This window comes from Prenolepis imparis, unplaced genomic scaffold (genome assembly GCF_030444845.1).
Source record: "Prenolepis imparis isolate NDT839.2.m4 unplaced genomic scaffold, iyPreImpa1.0 SCAF_2, whole genome shotgun sequence".
NCBI classification, from domain to species: Eukaryota; Metazoa; Arthropoda; class Insecta; order Hymenoptera; family Formicidae; genus Prenolepis; species Prenolepis imparis.
Genome location: NW_028141160.1, coordinates 15,241,158 through 15,260,582, shown reverse-complemented (window position 1 = coordinate 15,260,582; position 19,425 = coordinate 15,241,158). Strand labels below are relative to the sequence as shown.

General features: G+C 35.8%; 2 protein-coding genes and 2 long non-coding RNA genes across 18 annotated transcripts in view; 2 read left to right on the top strand and 2 right to left on the bottom strand.

Annotated features, from left to right (window-relative positions):
* LOC145948970 (uncharacterized) overlaps window positions 1-804 on the bottom strand; it is a 94,379-nt gene extending 93,575 nt beyond the window's left edge. For all 3 annotated transcript variants that reach the window (XR_014427517.1, XR_014427516.1, XR_014427518.1), the window contains exon 1: window positions 665-804. This is a non-coding gene — a long non-coding RNA (uncharacterized LOC145948970). The remainder of the gene's footprint in view (window positions 1-664) is intronic.
* Window positions 1-2,439, top strand: part of LOC145948968 (uncharacterized) — a 124,060-nt gene extending 121,621 nt beyond the window's left edge. For 7 of the 9 annotated variants that reach the window (XR_014427508.1, XR_014427511.1, XR_014427514.1 and 4 more), the window contains one exon: window positions 698-1,462. This is a non-coding gene — a long non-coding RNA (uncharacterized LOC145948968). Of the gene's footprint in view, window positions 1-697; window positions 1,463-2,315 lie in introns of those variants that run through there. The other 2 variants (XR_014427507.1, XR_014427506.1) reach the window with 2 other exon arrangements.
* Cct5 (chaperonin containing TCP1 subunit 5) lies at window positions 2,423-5,790 on the top strand. Its single transcript, XM_083058600.1, has 7 exons — window positions 2,423-2,681; window positions 3,223-3,647; window positions 3,727-3,919; window positions 4,005-4,274; window positions 4,635-4,820; window positions 5,094-5,412; window positions 5,482-5,790. The coding sequence occupies exons 1-7, from the start codon at window positions 2,574-2,576 to the stop codon at window positions 5,610-5,612; spliced, it is 1,632 nt and encodes a 543-aa protein (XP_082914726.1). The 5' UTR covers window positions 2,423-2,573; the 3' UTR covers window positions 5,613-5,790.
* A 151-nt stretch (window positions 5,791-5,941) lies between these two features.
* Didum (dilute class unconventional myosin) overlaps window positions 5,942-19,425 on the bottom strand; it is a 48,319-nt gene continuing 34,835 nt past the window's right edge. Inside the window, exons 5-19 of one of the 5 annotated variants that reach the window (XM_083058595.1) lie at window positions 18,664-18,843; window positions 16,427-16,851; window positions 12,999-15,351; window positions 12,285-12,833; window positions 11,841-12,134; window positions 11,452-11,557; window positions 10,539-10,725; window positions 10,411-10,440; window positions 9,840-10,038; window positions 9,606-9,699; window positions 9,436-9,474; window positions 8,951-9,109; window positions 8,179-8,851; window positions 7,689-7,971; window positions 5,942-7,589 (exon numbers count right to left, since the gene is read on the bottom strand). In XM_083058595.1, coding sequence (XP_082914721.1) covers window positions 7,470-7,589; window positions 7,689-7,971; window positions 8,179-8,851; window positions 8,951-9,109; window positions 9,436-9,474; window positions 9,606-9,699; window positions 9,840-10,038; window positions 10,411-10,440; window positions 10,539-10,725; window positions 11,452-11,557; window positions 11,841-12,134; window positions 12,285-12,833; window positions 12,999-15,351; window positions 16,427-16,851; window positions 18,664-18,711 — 5,559 coding nt within the window. In that variant the 5' untranslated portion in view covers window positions 18,712-18,843 and the 3' untranslated portion in view covers window positions 5,942-7,469. The remainder of the gene's footprint in view (window positions 7,590-7,688; window positions 7,972-8,178; window positions 8,852-8,950; window positions 9,110-9,435; window positions 9,475-9,605; window positions 9,700-9,839; window positions 10,039-10,410; window positions 10,441-10,538; window positions 10,726-11,451; window positions 11,558-11,840; window positions 12,135-12,284; window positions 12,834-12,998; window positions 15,352-16,426; window positions 16,852-18,663; window positions 18,844-19,425) is intronic. The other 4 variants (XM_083058598.1, XM_083058597.1, XM_083058596.1 and 1 more) reach the window with 4 other exon arrangements.

Sequence of the window (19,425 nt, the reverse complement as noted above, 5' to 3'; positions counted from 1 at the left end):
TATCTGTATAATGTGATATATCTAAATAGTATGCACATAAATATTCAATGTGAAAGGTTTATAAAAGACTCCATCTATCCTACATACTGAACAGAGTATTTTCATCCTTTCCCTTCGTTTTATTTTTGAAATATATATAGATAAAATGATTAAACAGAAAAATTATATATAACTTTAATGCACATACACACATACACATATATTGAATATAATTTTTATCATAATGTCGCCATCTATCGATTTGTTCTGAAATTTTCATCGAACCAATTCAATACAAATAGCAGAATTCTATACGACGTCATGATAATTAATTTACGCGCGCTCTCGAAATTATATCTATATACATAACTTTAGAACGATACATATTACGCTTCATCACGATTAATCATGCATCTCGCGAGTTCATAATTAATAATTAAACGAACGAAAGATCGTTCTTTATAAAATCCTCTCTCATTGTCAGTTCTTTCCGCAAAATTTATTGCAACGTTTGTGATAAAAAAAAAAAAAGAAAGAGAGAAAGAAAGAAAAAGAAAGGAAAACGAAAATTTGCATAATCGGATATAATTTTCTCTTTTCCCCTATACAATTGAAACTAGAATTGTACTTGCATGAAACAACAAAGCGTGATTATTATTCTGCATTTTCGCGGAAAACGTCTTACCTTGATTTCGCGTTTTTTTTTGTTTGGTTATAGGTAGCTTCAACAGGATACACGGACTTTGCTCATCGGACAATGTTCACCTGCCTACCACACAGGTTTCCGACAACGGTTTATCCAACCAGTAATTACGCTTTTCCAATGGCAAAATTACTTCCGAGAAGCCGGCCCGACTCTTGGGAGAGAAACGCGCACACACGACGACGAATGTTTGATTTCTGAAGTCACGTCAGTTCCTCCAACTATTCTCGTGTGTGTATTACACATTCTGAGAATCTCTGACGATGTTTCCCCGCCGTTGGATTCCCGTTTCTCGTACGCACGTTTTAAACTATGTAAAGAAAAATGATATATAAAGCGGTCGCGATCCGATAAGGGAAATTAACATCGGTCACCGATCGAGAGCGATAGTAACGTAACGGAGTTTTGGCGCGTAATGAAATGCACGCTTGTTCCATGTTCCGTTCCGTACCGTATCGTTTCGTTCCGTTTCGTTCCGTTCCGTTTCGTTTCGTTTCGCTTCAAAGGAACATAGGTTAATTCTTTTTTATTCTAATAGTATAAAGAATTATTCGCGCGCGAAAATAAATATTCTTTTCTATTCCAAAATATCAGAATAATCTAAAGAATTATATTTGTTTGCTCTGTAGATCCGCCAAGTAAAGGTTAAGAAAAAACGCCGGCAAATCTTTTTTATTATACACTCTCCGCTTTCGCATCGTGTGACTCGCGAAACCTTTTTTACAGCCTTTCTTTGTATCAATACTATATTATTTACATTATATTATTTTCTTACTCACACACACACACACCTTTTTCCAATACGTGGACTGTGCGAACCTGCCTTTTCTATCGATGAGCGGAGTCCGGCACGTGGTCTGTGAAAGCGTCGCGCAAAGTGCTCGCGATATATCACGTGTCGGGGGATGGGGGTCGGGAAAGGGTGACGAGGGGGGGGGGGGCGCTTTAGGTACACAGGAGCATGCGGTTACCGGCTATTCCGATTTTACTGCATATTGAAGCTATAACCCGGGCGTTACGAAGCCTTTTAGCGGAAGTTCAGGGCGAGAAAGTGGAGCGTTGGAACGGAGATGTATATTTCAACGCGCGAGAGAGCGAGAGAACCCGCTCGTATTCTCGCAGTTTCCGCAATTTCTTCTTTCTCTTCATCGCTCTCTCTCCCTCTCTCCAACGCGGACTGCAGTTCGTTTAATTATCGCGATAATGCCTGGCGGTGTCAAAGTTTATACTACTTGGCTGTTATACTCTCTGAAAGCGCTCGATTCTCTCCGGCTTTTCATTATCTCACGATATATGCGAAGTGAATAGAGTAACGAGAGACACTCGACTACTCGTTACGCTTTTTGTTATTTATTTCAACGAGTAAAAGGCTATTTCAAATCAGAGAGATTTAACAATTTCGCGAGAGAGATATTTATGATTTTTTATAACTTTATTTGATTATTTATAATACTTTTATTTATGTTTAAAAGAATTTAAATAGAAGCTATAATTATAAACGAGAAATGAAAAGAGAATATAATTTATTAAAATATTTAGGAAAAATTGATCGCGCTTTTAAAAAAATAGAAACGAGTAGGAAATTTTACGAGCATTTATTTTACCACCAAATGGTAACTATATTTTTTCAAAGTAGTTTGTCTGAGAAGAGGATTTTCTAGATGACGCTTTTCATTGAATATTGAATACGATTTGGTCATAAACTCCCATCGATTTCTCGTCTCGACATTTCGTCGCCGCCTGCGTCTTTTCGTTCGTGTCGTCCGTGAACAAGGAACGTTCATGGCGGCGTGACTCGACGAGGGATTGATAGAAGATTTACATCAGGGAAGACGATCGCGTTTGAGAAGAATTTATCCATTTAGAATTGTGCTGAATTACTTTGGTCAAAATGACGGCGATTCCCGGAACGGTAGCGTTCGACGAATTCGGCCGGCCCTTCATCATTTTGCGGAACCAAGACAAGCAGCAACGACTCACCGGTCACGATGCGATCAAGGTAAAAAGATTAGGAAGACGAAGAAGATCCCGAATCGTATCGCGTCTCGGGTATCATTCCGCGAGATTTATCTCGTGGCGACAAGATATGTCTGATCCCTCGTCGCGAAGCATTCTCGATGATATTGCATCTTCTCAAAAATTGGCCACGTGAGAGGATTAATGGCGGCATGTAGAGCTTGGTGACGAACAAAAGAGGAATTTCGATTAAAATCCACGTCGAAAATTTATTTCTCGTTTCTCGAATTTCGTCTTTTTTTACTTACATCTGTAGATGGAAGGAATATGAATGAATCCCATGAATATCTCTTCGATGAATTTGTAATGCTTTATGACCATATAAGGCAATCTGTTGGTTTTACTGAAATCACGAAAGAAACAGAATTATATTTGGGTTTTACGACATATATATCTTAATAATATTTAAATTTCTCAAGATAATAATTTTTTTTAATTTATAAACTTAATTCATTAAATAATGAAAAAACTTTTTATGTAGAAAATTAAAATAAATGTTATAAATAAAAAATATTTTCTTACAGTCGCATATCTTGGCAGCACGTAATGTGGCCAGTATTCTTCGAACATCCTTGGGACCGAAGGGACTGGATAAGTTAATGGTGAGTTCTGACGGAGATGTCACCGTTACCAATGATGGTGCTACAATCCTAAAGAACATGGATGTGGATCACGAAATTGCCAAGCTTATGGTTCAGCTGTCAAAGTCTCAGGACGATGAAATTGGGGATGGCACTACCGGAGTAGTTGTTCTAGCTGGTGCACTTCTGGAACAAGCTGAACAATTATTAGACAAGGGAGTTCATCCGATTAGAATAGCTGATGGTTTCGAGTTGGCAGCGAGATGTGCTACTGAACATCTCAAGACAATAACAGATGATTTTAAAGGAACCCCAGAAAATTTGGAGCCTTATATTGACATTGCTATGACTTCACTTGGTTCAAAGATGTAATAGAACAGTTTTTATTGTTTTCAAACACAGTGTTTAAATTATCTTTTTTTACTTATATATTTTTCATTTATCCAGCATTAACAAGCATCATAGACAGATGGCAGAAATTGCTGTACAAGCTGTATTGGCAGTTATGGATCCTGTTACTCGTGATGTTAATTTCGAACTAATCAAGATTGAAGGAAAGGTCGGTGGAAGATTAGAAGATACGGTCTTGGTACGTGGTGTCGTTGTCGATAAGGACTTCAGTCATCCACAGATGCCAAAGGTAAAGTTTGTAAAATATCTGATGTCAGATTTTTATTTTACAATGAAAAAATGTTATATATTAATATTTGATTATAATTATACAGAAATTAGAAGATGTCAAACTGGCCATTCTAACGTGTCCCTTCGAGCCACCAAAACCCAAAACAAAGCATAAGTTGGACGTCACGTCGGTCGACGATTACAGAGCGTTGCGCGATTACGAGCGCGAAAAATTCTCAGAAATGGTGAAGCAGGTCAAAGATGCCGGTACGACATTGGCTATTTGTCAATGGGGTTTTGATGATGAAGCCAATCATCTTCTGTTACAAAACAATTTGCCTGCGATTAGATGGGTCGGCGGTCCAGAGATTGAAGTGAGTGTCAATTTTGTAATCTTATTAATTCAATTTTTAATCAATTTTATTTTATTTATTTTTATGATTTTGCAATTATCTTTTTCTAATGATGAAAAAAGAGCGCCTGAGGAGATGCGAGAGTTTTGAGAACCGGTTTATCTTGATTTTGATAGTATTAGTTTTTTCGCAAGTTAATGTTATATTGACTTTCGAAAATAATGTAAGTACTTTCAAAACTAGATAACTAGTTGTCTAGTCCTCTTGCGGTGGCTCCAATGATCCAAAGATTATGAGATCTGAAGTAATCGCGATATCTTCTTGTCGTATTACGTTTTTCATATAAAGATACAACGAAGGAACCAAATTTGCTTTTTTCAGCTTATCGCAATTGCAACTGGTGGACGCATTGTACCTCGCTTCGAGGAATTGACACCGGAGAAACTTGGTCACGCCGGTGTCGTCAGGGAATTAACGTTCGGAACGACAAAGGATCGAATGCTGGTCATCGAGGAGTGCAAGAATTCTCGCGCCGTGACAATCTTTATTCGTGGCGGCAACAAAATGGTACGCGATGACAGATATCGCGATATAGAAATAATTTCTATGCAAGGAGAATTTCAGTATGATACTTTTCAATGCGCAAACTGATCAGACACCTTGCTACAGCAATGCATTGCAATTATAAAAACTGTTTGAAATTTCTTGTTAATTGAACTCAATTTTTTGCGATGCAACATTTATTTCCGGTTGTTCAAATAATTCTAAGCGTTCTTCTTTATTATAAAATTAAATATATATATAATTAAGTATATATATATTGTACTTTTATGCTTTTAGATTATTGAAGAAGCGAAGCGGTCTATACATGACGCCCTATGTACCGTACGCAACGTAGTCAAGGACAACAAGATTCTGTACGGCGGAGGCGCAGCGGAAATATCTTGTGCCCTGGCATGCGCTGCACAGGCTGATAAAATCAGTACTCTGGAACAATATGCCTTCCGTGCCTTCTCTGAGGCTCTAGAGAGTGTTCCTATGGCGCTAGCAGAAAATGCTGGTCTTTCTCCGGTGGATACTATAGCGGAGATTAAAGCGCATCAATTGGCTGAGAGAAATCCCGCTCTTGGTATCGATTGCTTAAATCGAGGCACTGCGAGTACGTATACAATTTTTATATTTATATATTATCTTTTATACATTGAAATTGTCACCAATTGCGTTGCAGATATGAAGAAACAGAACGTCATTGAAACTCTGACAAGCAAGACGCAACAGATTCTATTGGCTACACAGCTAGTTAAGATGATTCTAAAAATCGATGATATAAGGTCGCCTAATGATTTTGGCGATGCATAACAAGTTAAATTTAATATAATAAATCAGCATAATTAATCAAAGCGTAACAAGTTTCATTTTTATTACGTACGTTTCATTGTACTAGATTCCTTATTTTTTACTCTTAACATTGCGTCTACATATTGCACTCGCATTTGTTATAAATAACATGATAATTAACATATAATATATATATATAACAATTATAATATTATAATTTTATATTATAATATATATAATATTAAATATATATAATATATACAATTTCAGTTAATCGTATTAAATAAATTGTGTTTCATAAATTTGCTATAACGTCATAATTTATACAATCATATTGCTTCTCTATAATATTGCATTTGCAACGTCAGGAGTTTTATTTGCTTAAATCAAATACTGTTACTCATTATTTGCTAGAACATGGTAATTTATACAATAAAAATTATATTATCTCTGATTTTTGTACCAGTGTAATATTAATATGTGAGAGCATCTCTAATTTAGATATTGTTATCTCTTATATTTCCTGTATCTATCCTGTCCAAAAAAAAATTAAACATTTTTTCAAGTTGATATATAGTGCAAATTTTTGCTAAGACTTTAATGTTTTATGACTTAATATATAATATAAATTAATATAAAATTGTCATTTTTTAAAATAAAAAATTTCTATCGCAAGAAGCATGACAAATGGAGTAAGAACTGTCATCAACGGCTTTATTTTCACTTTAGCAACACATAAATATGTCACATCGAGTCAAGGTGTGCAATTGTGTAATATTCTGTTTATAACATCTCTCGAGAGAAGAGGTATATTCTTTTTCTTTCTCTTTCTTCTCAGACACTATTCTGTGGAATGTAATGAACAGAACCAATGACGGACTGGACGAAATAACAAATATTGTTATGATCTATTCATAAAATGGCACAAAATACAATCGCATGTACATATATTTATAAATTAAAAATATAATAACAATTTATATCCCTGTTTCTTTCGGTCGCCTTCATATTTCTTTTTTTTTCTCATTCTTATGTCGTTTTGACATCAGACTCTATTTTTATAATAATTCTTTCTCTTTCTTTCGTATCAAAATATACAATCTATATTCCAACATTCGTAACATTTTATATCTTTTCTTGCTCTTTCTATCTCTCGCGTGTGTGCACGCGTTTCCATTTTATACATTAATTACATCTTCAACAAGTTTTCAACTTTATAATATGTACAAAATTCTTACAAAGATTCGCGATACGAAGCAATAAAGTTTCGATATATAAATTGGAAGTTTTGTATTTAATCGTTCTCACGTATTTGTTAGATCATTGTTTTCTTAGGAGCACGAAAAGTGTTCCGCATCGCGATTTGACTTATATTTTTGAAAACCACAATTTTCTATTTTGTTGAGATAAAATAAATATATTTCTTCGTATGCCGCAAAGAATAACAGATTCGAAATAAAAGCCTTGTAGGAATTTTATACTCGTACCTCTCTTTTACACTTCGATGTATAATGCTGTACATCAACAATAACGAAAAATATCGATTTTTTTCACCGAGACCCGATCACACTTATCTACACAACGGAATTGACTTTAAACGCGAGCGTGAACGATTTGGAACAATGACATATCGTAGAATCTACAAATTACCCGAGTAAAAAAGAAACACATATAAAACGTGATATATGTATATCGATAAACCGTTTTCGATGCGTCTCTACGTCTAATTTAGTCTGATTTTATCAGTATATCTAACTCTTGTACGAACAAAGATTGGGCTAAGCGATGAGTTTCGGTTATCCGTGAGAATAACAATTTCAACTAAAAACTGGTATAGAACGGAGAAATCGTGACCATGATTATGCTTGTCTTGTGACATTACACCTTTTTGAGCATCGGCAAATGAAGCACCTCGGGTACCTCGATGTCTTCTAACCGAATGTCCGACGGATTGAACGGAAATCTCACAGGATAGGAATGCTTTAGATCCATTAATAGCTGAAAATTATATTAATTATAATACATTTATGGGAAAATGATAAGCATTCACGTGCGATTTTAGTGTATCTTTTAGATTTTTTGTCTAAGAAAGCTTACTTGTTCGTTGTTCTCGCCGCGTTCCTTCAGTTTATCTTGTACTTTCTTAATGAACGAGACAGGAACTCGACACTCGTAATCATCGGCTGGTGTATATAGGTTTAGGATTTTCACTATCTGGTTAGCCGTCAGTTTGTTGCACATTTCGCAGACGGAATTAACATCCTCGTCCGTCTTACGTGCTTGCAGAAGCTGCGATGCCTGTATGATGGGTTGCAACGCTTCGGACGCAGTCTCCAGTTGTCGATCTCTACCCCATTGTTCTAAATGGCTCATATTATACCTTTATTAAGAAACACAAAACATATATTATTGCAGGAAATATATATATGCAATATCTATTATGCAAATAATAGAATTAAGGATTAATAATAAGTTTTTCAATTCACGAAGTCAATTCTTCATCAATTTTTTTAAATCATGTATTTTTGCAAAGCAATTCTGTGTCTGATTTTTTATTTCAGCAAAAAAAGAGCCTTTTTTTTCTTACCGTATTTGCATACCCTTCGTCCACCGGCAGAGTTCGTTCCTTAGCAGCAAATTGTTCAGAGCGCTAGCGCACATAAAGTAAAATAGTTGCTTGAACAGTTGCACCACAACCTCGGGATCGACGCCATGATACTGCAAGGTCTTGTGTACCGATGTCAGCTCGCCGAGAAGTTTATCCAGCTTCTGCTGCGTGGAATCCGGCTCGCCGCCCATCGACGACGACCTGGGCCGACCGGTCTTATCGGTCGGCACGGATATGGCCTCGTGCTCCAGCAAAGCCGGTACCGTGAGCGCTTGGATTCTCTCCTTGAGATTCGTGACGAGATTGTTAAAGATCCAGAGCGCCACGTTACTCAGCACGACGCGATACTCGCTCAGATCGAAGTTCCTCAGGCACTGCTCGTTCTGCCTAGGTGTATTCTCGATTTGGAACGGCTTGTCGCCGGAATATTGTTTCATGTTGTGCAACAGTCGCAGGGTGTTGCTCAGCCAGAGCACTCTGGAGTCGAAGTCGTCGCGCTTCTTCAACACGCGTTTAACGGCGTTCAAATATTCAGTCAACAGCGATCGTACTTTGTCGTCGTCGTTGATGCAATCGGTGTGTCTGATGCACATGAAGAGGATGTAGGCCGGTAAACCCGGTAGCAGTGTCACTGCTATACGGGGTTTCAGTTCTGAACAGAGTGTAAAGCATTCAGTATAAATTTGTAAAGATATATATAATGACAATATATTGATAGATAGATTTATTAAAAGATAATATATAGATTTACCAATGACTAGGTGACGTATAATCACGTTGATCTCTTCTTTCCTGAATTCAAACATTCCTTCATAATCTCTTTCTTTCTTGCGAATGGCAGGCATGTTATTTCCATCTGCATAAGTATTTGAATTGGCGGTGCCGTTTACATATTCTACCGCGTTAGGCACTGAAAAAAAATTGAAATTTTGGTATTTCTTGCGATTTATAGGCTTCTCAAAATTATGCCGAACTATGTCGCGTGCTCGACACATGCAAGCGATGGTGAGTTATGGTCTGCATGATGTATTATCGAATTATTCGAAAAGTCTGCACTGATATGATTCTACTTTCTATTTGCTGAATTAATATTTACACACGAAATTACTTAATTAGTATAATTGTTTATTCTATAATATAATTTTTTTCCTATTTAATAAAATGTGTGCTTCTTCACACAAATTGTTCAATAAGGTGATGATTCATGATATCTGTCAAGACCACGCACTCACTCACCGGCGCCTCTTAACACGTAAGGACGATCCTCTCCTTCGACTTTGAAAGCATTAAGATAAAGTAATTTAAAATATGTATATATACTTGATACGCTTGAAAACATTTTTTAATAGCTATATCTCCACAGTAATATTTTTTATTTTCAATAGACGTATAATTATTATACTTACAGCCAGCATCTTTCAGCCGCTTTGCCAGGATTCTACATTGTTTCTTATAGCGTCTGCATTCCTCTGCTATTTTATCATATTTTTCTTGAAGATCCTTTAACACAAATATATATGTCAAAAATATGTGTGTGTATATTATAATTAAAAATGAAAGCGATGCAACAAAATTGATTAAAAATAATATACAGTTAATTTTATATTATAGATATATATATAAAAATTTGCTTTACTTACTAGATTTTCAGACGTTAATCTGGCAACCTCGTGCTGCATGTAAAGTTCCGCTTGGGTCTGCGGCGATTTACTTAAATTAATGGAAAGCAGTTTCTGCTGCTTCTCTATTTCTTCTTGCAACCTGTCTATTTCGTTTCGCCATTCGTCTCTTTGCGATCGCCAATTCTTTTCTTTTCCTTGCAGCTCATCCTCCAATTGCCTTCAAAACAAAACAAAAATTTTTCTTTTTTTTCTAGAATTATTGTGATTACAAATTTCTTGAATTGTTCAATCTCAAAAAACTGAATTATATGTTAAGCATGAAATCGTGCCTGTATGTTATTAGTGCTAGTATGAAGTGAAAATGTTGGACAGACAATGATCAGAAATAATAAATCGTTAGAAGATTTAGCATGATTCATACAACACTGATGTAGTTGCTAATATTTTGCAAAAATTAATGACTTGGCTTAAGATGTTTCAAGACATTCATGATATCGTGAAATTATGAATCTTTTTTTTTTTTTTTTGATTGAACAGTTCAAAACAAAATGCTTAAACGGGTCGCAACGTGAGAATCTGCTCAACTCACTCTCCTCTCGGTGCCTTTGTCTTAAGTTTACTGAAAATCGAAGTGCATGCACAAAAAGACTGTTGTTAGACTCGGCACTATATCTTAATCAACTCGTCTCGTTAAGCGCGTGTCTCATTTCGTATTACCTGTTAATCTTTTTCTGCGCCTCGAAGGCAAGTACTAACTCGCCATCCTCGTTTATGATGTCTACGTCGCGACCGTAATTGGCACCTGAGCTCTTCATCCTGCGTGTGTGATCAGCCAATACACTATGCAGCTGGATACACTCTTCTCTTCTTCTTTCCAGTTCTTCCTGCAGCGCCTCGAATTGTACTACAATATAATTATGTCAATATTATTCTGTGTTTCTTAGTCGTATTATGTTACATATTATTTATAGCATTGGCGACCTTGGCAATTAATAGCAAGAAAGCAGTTAATTATCACATACAATGCAAATATGCAAAATATGTTTTATACATAAATATACAATAAAATATAAAATATATTTTATACATAAAATATATAATAAATGTGTATCAAAAGTATTTTAAAGAACTTTCTAAACATATAATTTTCATAACGTTTGTAAATTATTATATCGTCGAAATTTTAAACTTGTTTCTATATGCTTGGAATTTTTAGTTTTTAAAGATAGCAGAAACTGATCGAAATTATCGATAATATACTGATATAATAATCGACAATTTCATACGAACAATGTGAGATGCATGATGTATATATAATGAAAGAAATATTATAATTATTAACACATTAAGCTAAGATAATTAGTGCAGAAAACAATGAATAAGAAGACAGTAGATTTAGAGGATAAAAAGGATAGAAAGCAGAAATCTAGCACAGGATAGAAAACAGAAAATAGAAATTACAGAAGATATGCAAATGTGTTTATCTATGTCTCTTGTGCTTCAGTTCTTAGCTATTGAAAGATACAAAGTTGATTAACTCATATGTTAAAAGCAATTTATATATCTACAGTGCTTATTAACAAATGGAATGCAGGAGATATATAATTAATGAGTTGTAATAATAAATTACTCATGAGATTTTGTTGCGCGGATGATGGACTGCCCAATGACACGGTCTTCCTCAATGAATTCAAATCTTTTTTAATTTGCGAATTTTCCATTTCCAGTTCTTGAAGCTGCAAACAAATCATATTGTCTCGGTTCATCGTTAATCTGATAACTGATAATAGCGATAAGACAACAGAGCACACAATGAAGTGTAGGTTTATATCGATAACATCTTAATAATGTTTAAATTGTCTTAATAATGTAATATTGCGAACTTGTGTGCCGGAAAAAAGAGATTGACAAGTACTAGAATATTTTTAATATTTTTAAAACTTGATGGCATATAAACGATTGTCAAAAAAATAAAAATTTGACAGAGCTATTTTTCTAAATAACATTTCCTTTACTTACTCTGAATGAATCCTGTGTTCTGGTGGACTCCTCGTTACTATCGCGTTCCAGATCCTCGACCATTCTGATCAATCTGCCCTTCTCTTTCTCGACATCCTTCAGTTTCTGTTGCAGCTTCAGAACTAGACCGATGTCCACGGGTGCGTGTGCAGACGTTTCCGGAGGCGATTTACTTGATTGAACTTCTCCGTCCGGTGGACTGTCTGACCGTTGTTGATTCCAGTCAATCGTTTCCACTCGTGAGTAAGGCGTCGACGAGGAAGCCGTGGACCTCACAGAGCCGTAACCAAAATCCTGCAGCAGAATAAAAAAATAATTTTAATCGGTATAACATCAATGTAAATCGAATAAATTATAGTTACGTCGATATTTTTCATAGTATTAAAATTCAAATTTCTCGTACATGAATTATTCCCGGGTTCATTTAATAGTATATCGACTTACGATGTTTTGATCGTCTTGTGGAATCTCCGTGGACGCGATTTGACCACTGCCACTTGAAGCGTTGCTCAAGGAACGCGAATGCCCAGGTAACGTTAACTTTTGTTCCATTATTTCCGCATGTTGTTCTAGTTCGTGGTAATCCTTGAGCAGTCTCTGATAGGCTCCACGATCCTGATCCTGTTCCAGCCGAAGCAGATCTTTTTCTTGCTCGAGACGATATTTTAGATTCTCCTCAGCACCGCGTTGGTTGCTCTTCAACTTCTCGGTCGCTATTGAAAGGTCCTTTCGTAATCTCTCGTTCTCCTGCTGCAACTTCTTATTTTCCTCGCTCTTTTGTAGAGAAATCCTTTCTTTATCGTGCAATATATCCATCTTCTCGTCTCTCTCCTGTTTCAGATTTTCTTGTATATTTTTCAGTTCCCTCTCTTTTTCCTGAATCACTCCTTTCAACTTTTTATTCTCAACGACGACGGATCTCAAGTTGTCCAGCTTGAGCTTCAAGTCTATCATTTCGTTTTGAATATTCTTCAAGAATTGATTTTCCTTTGCCTGAAACAATAAATTCATTCATAAGTTTTATTTCTAAAGTGCAATATATATCTTTTTTTTTTAAATATTAGTATTATTCAAAACATATAGTATATAAATAATGATAAAATAATAAATAATTTATAAAGCTTATACATTATACAAGACAGATGATACGCCACTTACAAATTCGTCTATCTTTTGTTGCAACGTGATGATCTTCATTTCCAATCCTTTGTTGAGCGACTTGACGTGCTCTACGCTTCTTGCCTCGGCTTTCAACTGCCTGAAGATCTTCTTTGCCTGACGCTTTCTAAAGCACGACTGCACGATAATTATGTCCCTAAGTTTCTTCTTACACGCCATTCTTACGAGGTATCCCCGGGCGAATCTTTGGATCACCGTTGCGGCAGCATTGTCCTTCATTATCCAGTATCTGACGCGAGCCATGTATCCTCTGCCGTACGTTTGCAGACCAAGGATTGTGCGTTTCACTTCCAAATACCATCGCCTCTGCAGCCAGCTCTTCAGGTGCGACTGTATCTTTATCGCGGCTCTCTCCCTCCTTATAGCCTTCGCCTTCTGTCGCGCAATATAACCCCTACCGTATCTCTGAAGACCGAGGATCGCTCGACGGATCTTCGTGTACCTGTTACGATAGATCAGACCGCGCACGGTTTTCTGAATCATCACGCAGGCGTCCCGCTGTCTCTCCGCACGCAGTTTCTCCAAATAAGCTACTTGACCGGCCCTGAAGAGCACCTTGGTCTTGCCAAACTTGAACTTGTCCTCGTCGTTGATATACCTAGCCAGTATACGTCGGCAAGTCTCCTTCAAATCGTCTCGCCGTATCTCCTTGAATCTACAGAGACAGCGATACCTCTGGAAGAAGTCACTGTATGTTCGCTGACTTGGGAAGCCCGCAGCCGAGATTCTGATGGTCTCCAGAACACCGCAGGCGCGCAGCTGCTGCACCGCTCGCACCGGACTGTATTCGAAGGCCTCTTTCGCGTCATTCGGTTTGATGCAGCGAACATAATGCGGCGTCGTGGCATTCAATGTGGCCATCAGCATGTTGAGCGAATCGCGAAACTGCGAGCCGACAGTCTTCTTGTTTTGCTTGTTGGACGAGTTCGTCTGTGTATTCTTCTGCGTGGACACCTTCACCCTAGTATGCGGCACCGCCAGTTTCGGATCCTCGTCGCTGAACAGTTTTTTCAGTAGTTTGTTCTTGCTGCCTCTCAGCACGTCTACTTGTTTCTCAATCACGGTGTCACGGTTCTTCTCCAGGAAGCCCACTGTTTCATACTGCACAAGATCGGCGAAGTGATGAATCAGGAAAGCCGAAGTGCCAAACCTTGGCTTCTCGAAATGCTTCGACTTGATGCATTTCGTGTACAATTTCTCCGCCCAGGAGGCATCCGAACCCTTTGGCATGCGACACTCCTCGTCCAATAGGTCCAGGATCCCGAGTTTAGTCTCGATCAGATCGATGCACGGCTGGTTGTCATAGAAGTCGATGAAGGTCCACTCAATGCCCTCCTTCAAATACTCCTCCTGCTCCAGCTTGAAGACGTGCTGATTAAATTGCTGCTGGAGCTTCTCGTTTGCATAATTAATACAGAACTGCTCGAATGAATTCACTTCGAATGTCTCGAAGCCATAAATGTCCAACACACCGATGAAATACTGTGCTTTGCTGAGAGACTGTAAGGAACTGTTGATGCCGACCACAATCCAGTTAAAGAGCTCGGCGTATACATGCTTAGCCAGAGCGTCCCGCGCGCCGATCGCCTGTTCCACGTTCATCGGCTTCAGGAAGACTTCTCGCATCGACACGATCTTCCGATGGCACAGCCACTTACGCATCGCCTTTACATCGATACCGAGTAGTTCGGCGATAATCAGCAGATGTCGATCCGACGGAGAGATATAGCTGGATTCGGTGTCCACTTCATCATTCGCGTCCTTGATCTTGCTTATTTTTACGTTACCTAGGTGCAATATGGCGGCTAGAATGCGCAGCATATCGTCCTGCTGCTTGGACGTGAAGCCCAGCATCGTCAGCGCACTGATCGTCTCGTCAAAGCCCTCGAGATCGTCTACGCCGTCAATCGTAGGATTGTCGCCCTGATTGAGATAATGGAACTGATCCTGGTCGGATAGATACAACTGGGGAAGACGTTTCGCCGCCGAGCACATCTGATAGAATATATGGTAATTTCGTTCCTCGTTCGCCTGGAACACGACTCGCGACTTCTCCAACAAGTAGGTCCTCATGCTGGCGCCGGTGATATGGTAGTTCTTGTTAAACTGGATCTCGATAAATTTGCCGAATCTCGAGGAATTGTCGTTCCTAGTGGTTTTCGCATTACCTATCGCCTCCATGATGGGAGAAGAGGCAAGAACCTTCTTCTCGACCTGCGTCTCCGTTGCCGATCCGCCAACAGTCGCAAAGTATCGCATAGTATATTTTGCGGAGACCGTTTTGCCTGCACCCGACTCGCCGGAGACGATAATCGACTGGTCATGGTTCTCCCTAAATAAAATTGAATAAAATTAATAATAATATTTTATTTTCTACGGTTAAATAAATACGATTAAATTAGTTTTAATTTAATTACATCTACTTTTCATTAAAGCATAATTATTTATAAAAAAATAATTTATATGAATAAAATAATGTTATATAAAAATTAAAATAATATGTTTTAAATAATATGTTATAATTCTTTAAACTCGATTAATATTTTTGACAGTTATCAGCTGATTTCTGTCAAAAAATATTAATTGCAAAAAAGGTATTATAATATATGACTTACAACATATTACTATTTTAATATTTTTAGCATATTATTATTTAAAAATTTTTAATTAGCAAATTAATGCTTTATTAATATTTTTTGACAGAAATCAGCTGATTAAAGCGTTAATTTGCTAATTAAATTTTAAAATAATATGTTATAATTCTTTAACCTCGATTAATATTTTTGACAGTTATCAACTGATTTCTGTCAAAAAATATTAATTGCAGAAAAGGTATTATAACATATATGACTTACAACATATTACTATTTTAATATTTTTAGCACATTATTATTTAAAAATTTAATTAGCAAATTAATGCTTTATTAATATTTTTTGACAGAAATCAGCTGATTAAAGCGTTTATTTGCTAATTAAATTTTAAAACAATATCTTATAAAAATTAAAATAATAATGTTATAAATAATATGTTATAGTTCTTTAAACTCGATTAATATTTTTTGACAGTTATCAGCTGATCTCTGTCAAAAAATATTATTCGAGTTTAAAGTATTTTATAACATATTATTTATAACATTATTATTTTAATTTTTATAAGATATTATTGTTTTAAAATTTAATAACATATTATTTACAACATTATTTCAATTCTATAAAAATTTAATATTCTATAAAAAGCTGATTTATTATTTAATAGAATTATCAATATCTTCAACTTTCTATCTATTCATTACTTTTAATCCAATAGAAAAATCTCTGATCTGCTTTTTTAATTAACATCAATATATATAGACATGTCTGTATCAGTGATCTAATCAATAGATAAATATTGACGAAAGATTAGTCACCTCTCCAATTTCGTGTAGGCTTCCTCGGCGACGGCGAATATATGAGGCTCCAGATCGCCCATCGCCTGGCCTCTGTAGGCCCATATCGTGTCATTGCCGTAGATGTTTAATTCGTTGTACGGGTTGAAGGCTACCAGGACGATGCCGCAGTAAGTGTAGATGGAATGCCGTTGGAAGCGGACCTGGAGATTGTAGAGGACAGCGGGCTCGTGAAGAAAGGACAACGATGTGAGATTGTTCTCTCCTATAAGAATGTCGGGATTTCGGAGCGGCGGAAGATCCACGTCTGATTTGATCTCCAACGTCTTCGTCTGATTCGACTCTTCCGTTTGTACTTTTAGCGTCGACTGATTCTGCTTGTGGTTCTCCAGGAGGACGGCACCCTCCCACACTTTCTCCGGATGCGGCACCCATACTCGGCCACCCTACGATCGATTAGTTACATTTTTTTGCGTCAACAAAGTTTTGCTGATTTTATTAAAGCTTAATCTAAACAGTGCGGCGCATCCTCGTTTATTAACGACAAAAGTTTATAAAATTATTAAAATATCGAAATACGCAGATATTGAAGTTATAAATATATTTTTTTATAAAAAGACATTAGTTTTAAATTAAGTTAACTATTGTCGGATTTGTATTACTTTTGTATTTATTTTAGACAAGATCAGCCATAATTTTACCTATATCTATTGCGTTTATTTATATCGCGCTGTGTAATCGTTATACTTAATTGGTTTGACTTCTCAAGTATTGCAAAGACGACCTGCTTTTTTCCTTTTGGAGTTTTGCATAAACAACGCGAGGTCGCCAATAAGAATATATCGATTCGGTTGACGAATGCTCCAATTTGTCATTTCATGCGTTCAATGTTATGATATATCATTTACGTACGATAGAAGATTTACCGTTTGACCATAAAAAAAAATCACCGTTCTATTCAACAATACTATTTAGTGTAATGTCCATTAATCAAACATATGACTAACAAGTTAGCGACAAGACAATGCCCTCTCGTCTTTTGCGAACACAAAATTGACCTAGATAATAAATTGTGAAAGAAAATGTTATTTCTATTATAAAAAAAATTCTACCGCAAAACTCACATCCATTTTTAATCGTTATCTACCTAATAAAATGTAATATGTAAAAAACCGCATTTTAGTTAGATAACACATGATTAAAAATATAGATCCGAATTTTATGACAGAATTTTTTTATAATAGAAATCAAATTCTTTCACAATTTATTATGCGGATTAATTTTGTGTGTTTGCTAAAGACGAAAGGGCATTGTCTTGTCCTTGTTAATTATACCCTTGATTTATATATACACAGTTGGAAAATTTGTTTTTCTTGTTAGAAACGGTCCCCGTTAAAATTTTTGTGTTAAATATTTAACACATTCATGTGTTAAATTAACATATTGCTGTTGTGTTAATTGAACTCAAATGTTAAATTATTAAAATAACTCAAAATAAGTGTAAAAATAACACAATGTGTATTTATTTTTAATTTTACATAATAAATATGTTCGACATTATTAGTGACAAGATTTATCTGTTAAAATTTACAGAAAAAAATGTTAATTTTACTTTATAATATAAGTGGGGATGATAAAATGTAAAATTAACAATTTTTTAAATTAATTTTTACATTAAAACTATGTTAATTTAACACAAAATTTATTTCAAGTTTACTTGAAGTTTGCATTTATTTTATGTTAAAATATTAACACAATATTCGTGTCATCATTTAACATATCCGTATTATGTTAAATTAACACAAAAATTTCTGTGGACCGTTTGGGACATGTGATATTTGTTAAATTTAACACAAATTTTTCAACTGTGTATAATTAAAATAAATATATATAATAATTTAAGTATTTAAATAATACAGCAATATAGAGTTTAAAAAAATATCTAAACCATATCCGAAAAATTAGACTATCGTGTAGATCTTGTAACGTCATGTAGACTTATAATTGTTTGGATAGCTGATTCGAGATAATTTTATACACACTTGACATTTTTTATAAACATAGCACAAATACTTTTCATAAGTGAATATAACGGTGTATCTTTGTCAAACCTAATAGACTTTCACAATCTTTACGAGGACCCTTACAAGACCACGTATATCGAAGCGAACGCATTACCGTCTCTCTACCGAGACCACCCAATTGTATTACAAATGTACTAACTTGAAGAATGTCAAGCAACGGTAAAATGATTTTACCTCGCCGAGGTCGCGACTTCGCCTTTGCCGCCCTACATTTCGGATCATCCCACAAGTAACGTTCGCGATCCATAACTGTAATCGGTACACTTCGTGGTCGAAATAATTCAGGTACACCGACTGTGTTCTCCTTCACGCATTGCCAAGATAAAATCATCTCTCGTACAAATATTATTATATCTAAAAAGAGATATTACTAACTACATAATATAATTAACATACTTTGTACACGTAGGTATATCTAATACTTTATATATATATATATATATATACGAATAAAAATATATTAATATAATTGAAACTAATATTAAAATAATTGAAACCTGTTGATATATGTTTTAATCATAGAAAACACTATACTCTAAAAAAATTCGCACAATCTGCAAATTTAATTTTATAGTCTAACGACACTAATAAGTGAGCACAGTAATACACGTATAATTTACAATGAAATAGTAATTATAAAATAAAGAGCAAAGTGGCAGATGGGATTCGTAAACTCGCAATACTTTACGTTAACGATAATGGGCTCTCTTATTAATTACCACGGCGATAATTGCTTGCAATAATTAATCGCGCGTATCTTTGCCATGCGAAAATCTTTTAGAAATGGTAAAAAACTGTCAATTTTTTTCTCTGTCGTTAAAATATAACTCTCATATTATTAACAATTTTTTACATGATTAGCATGCGAATCAATTAACCGCATTTAGAAAGGCGGCGAAATGCGTGACCCTGAACTTTGTTCCCACAGTGCACGTG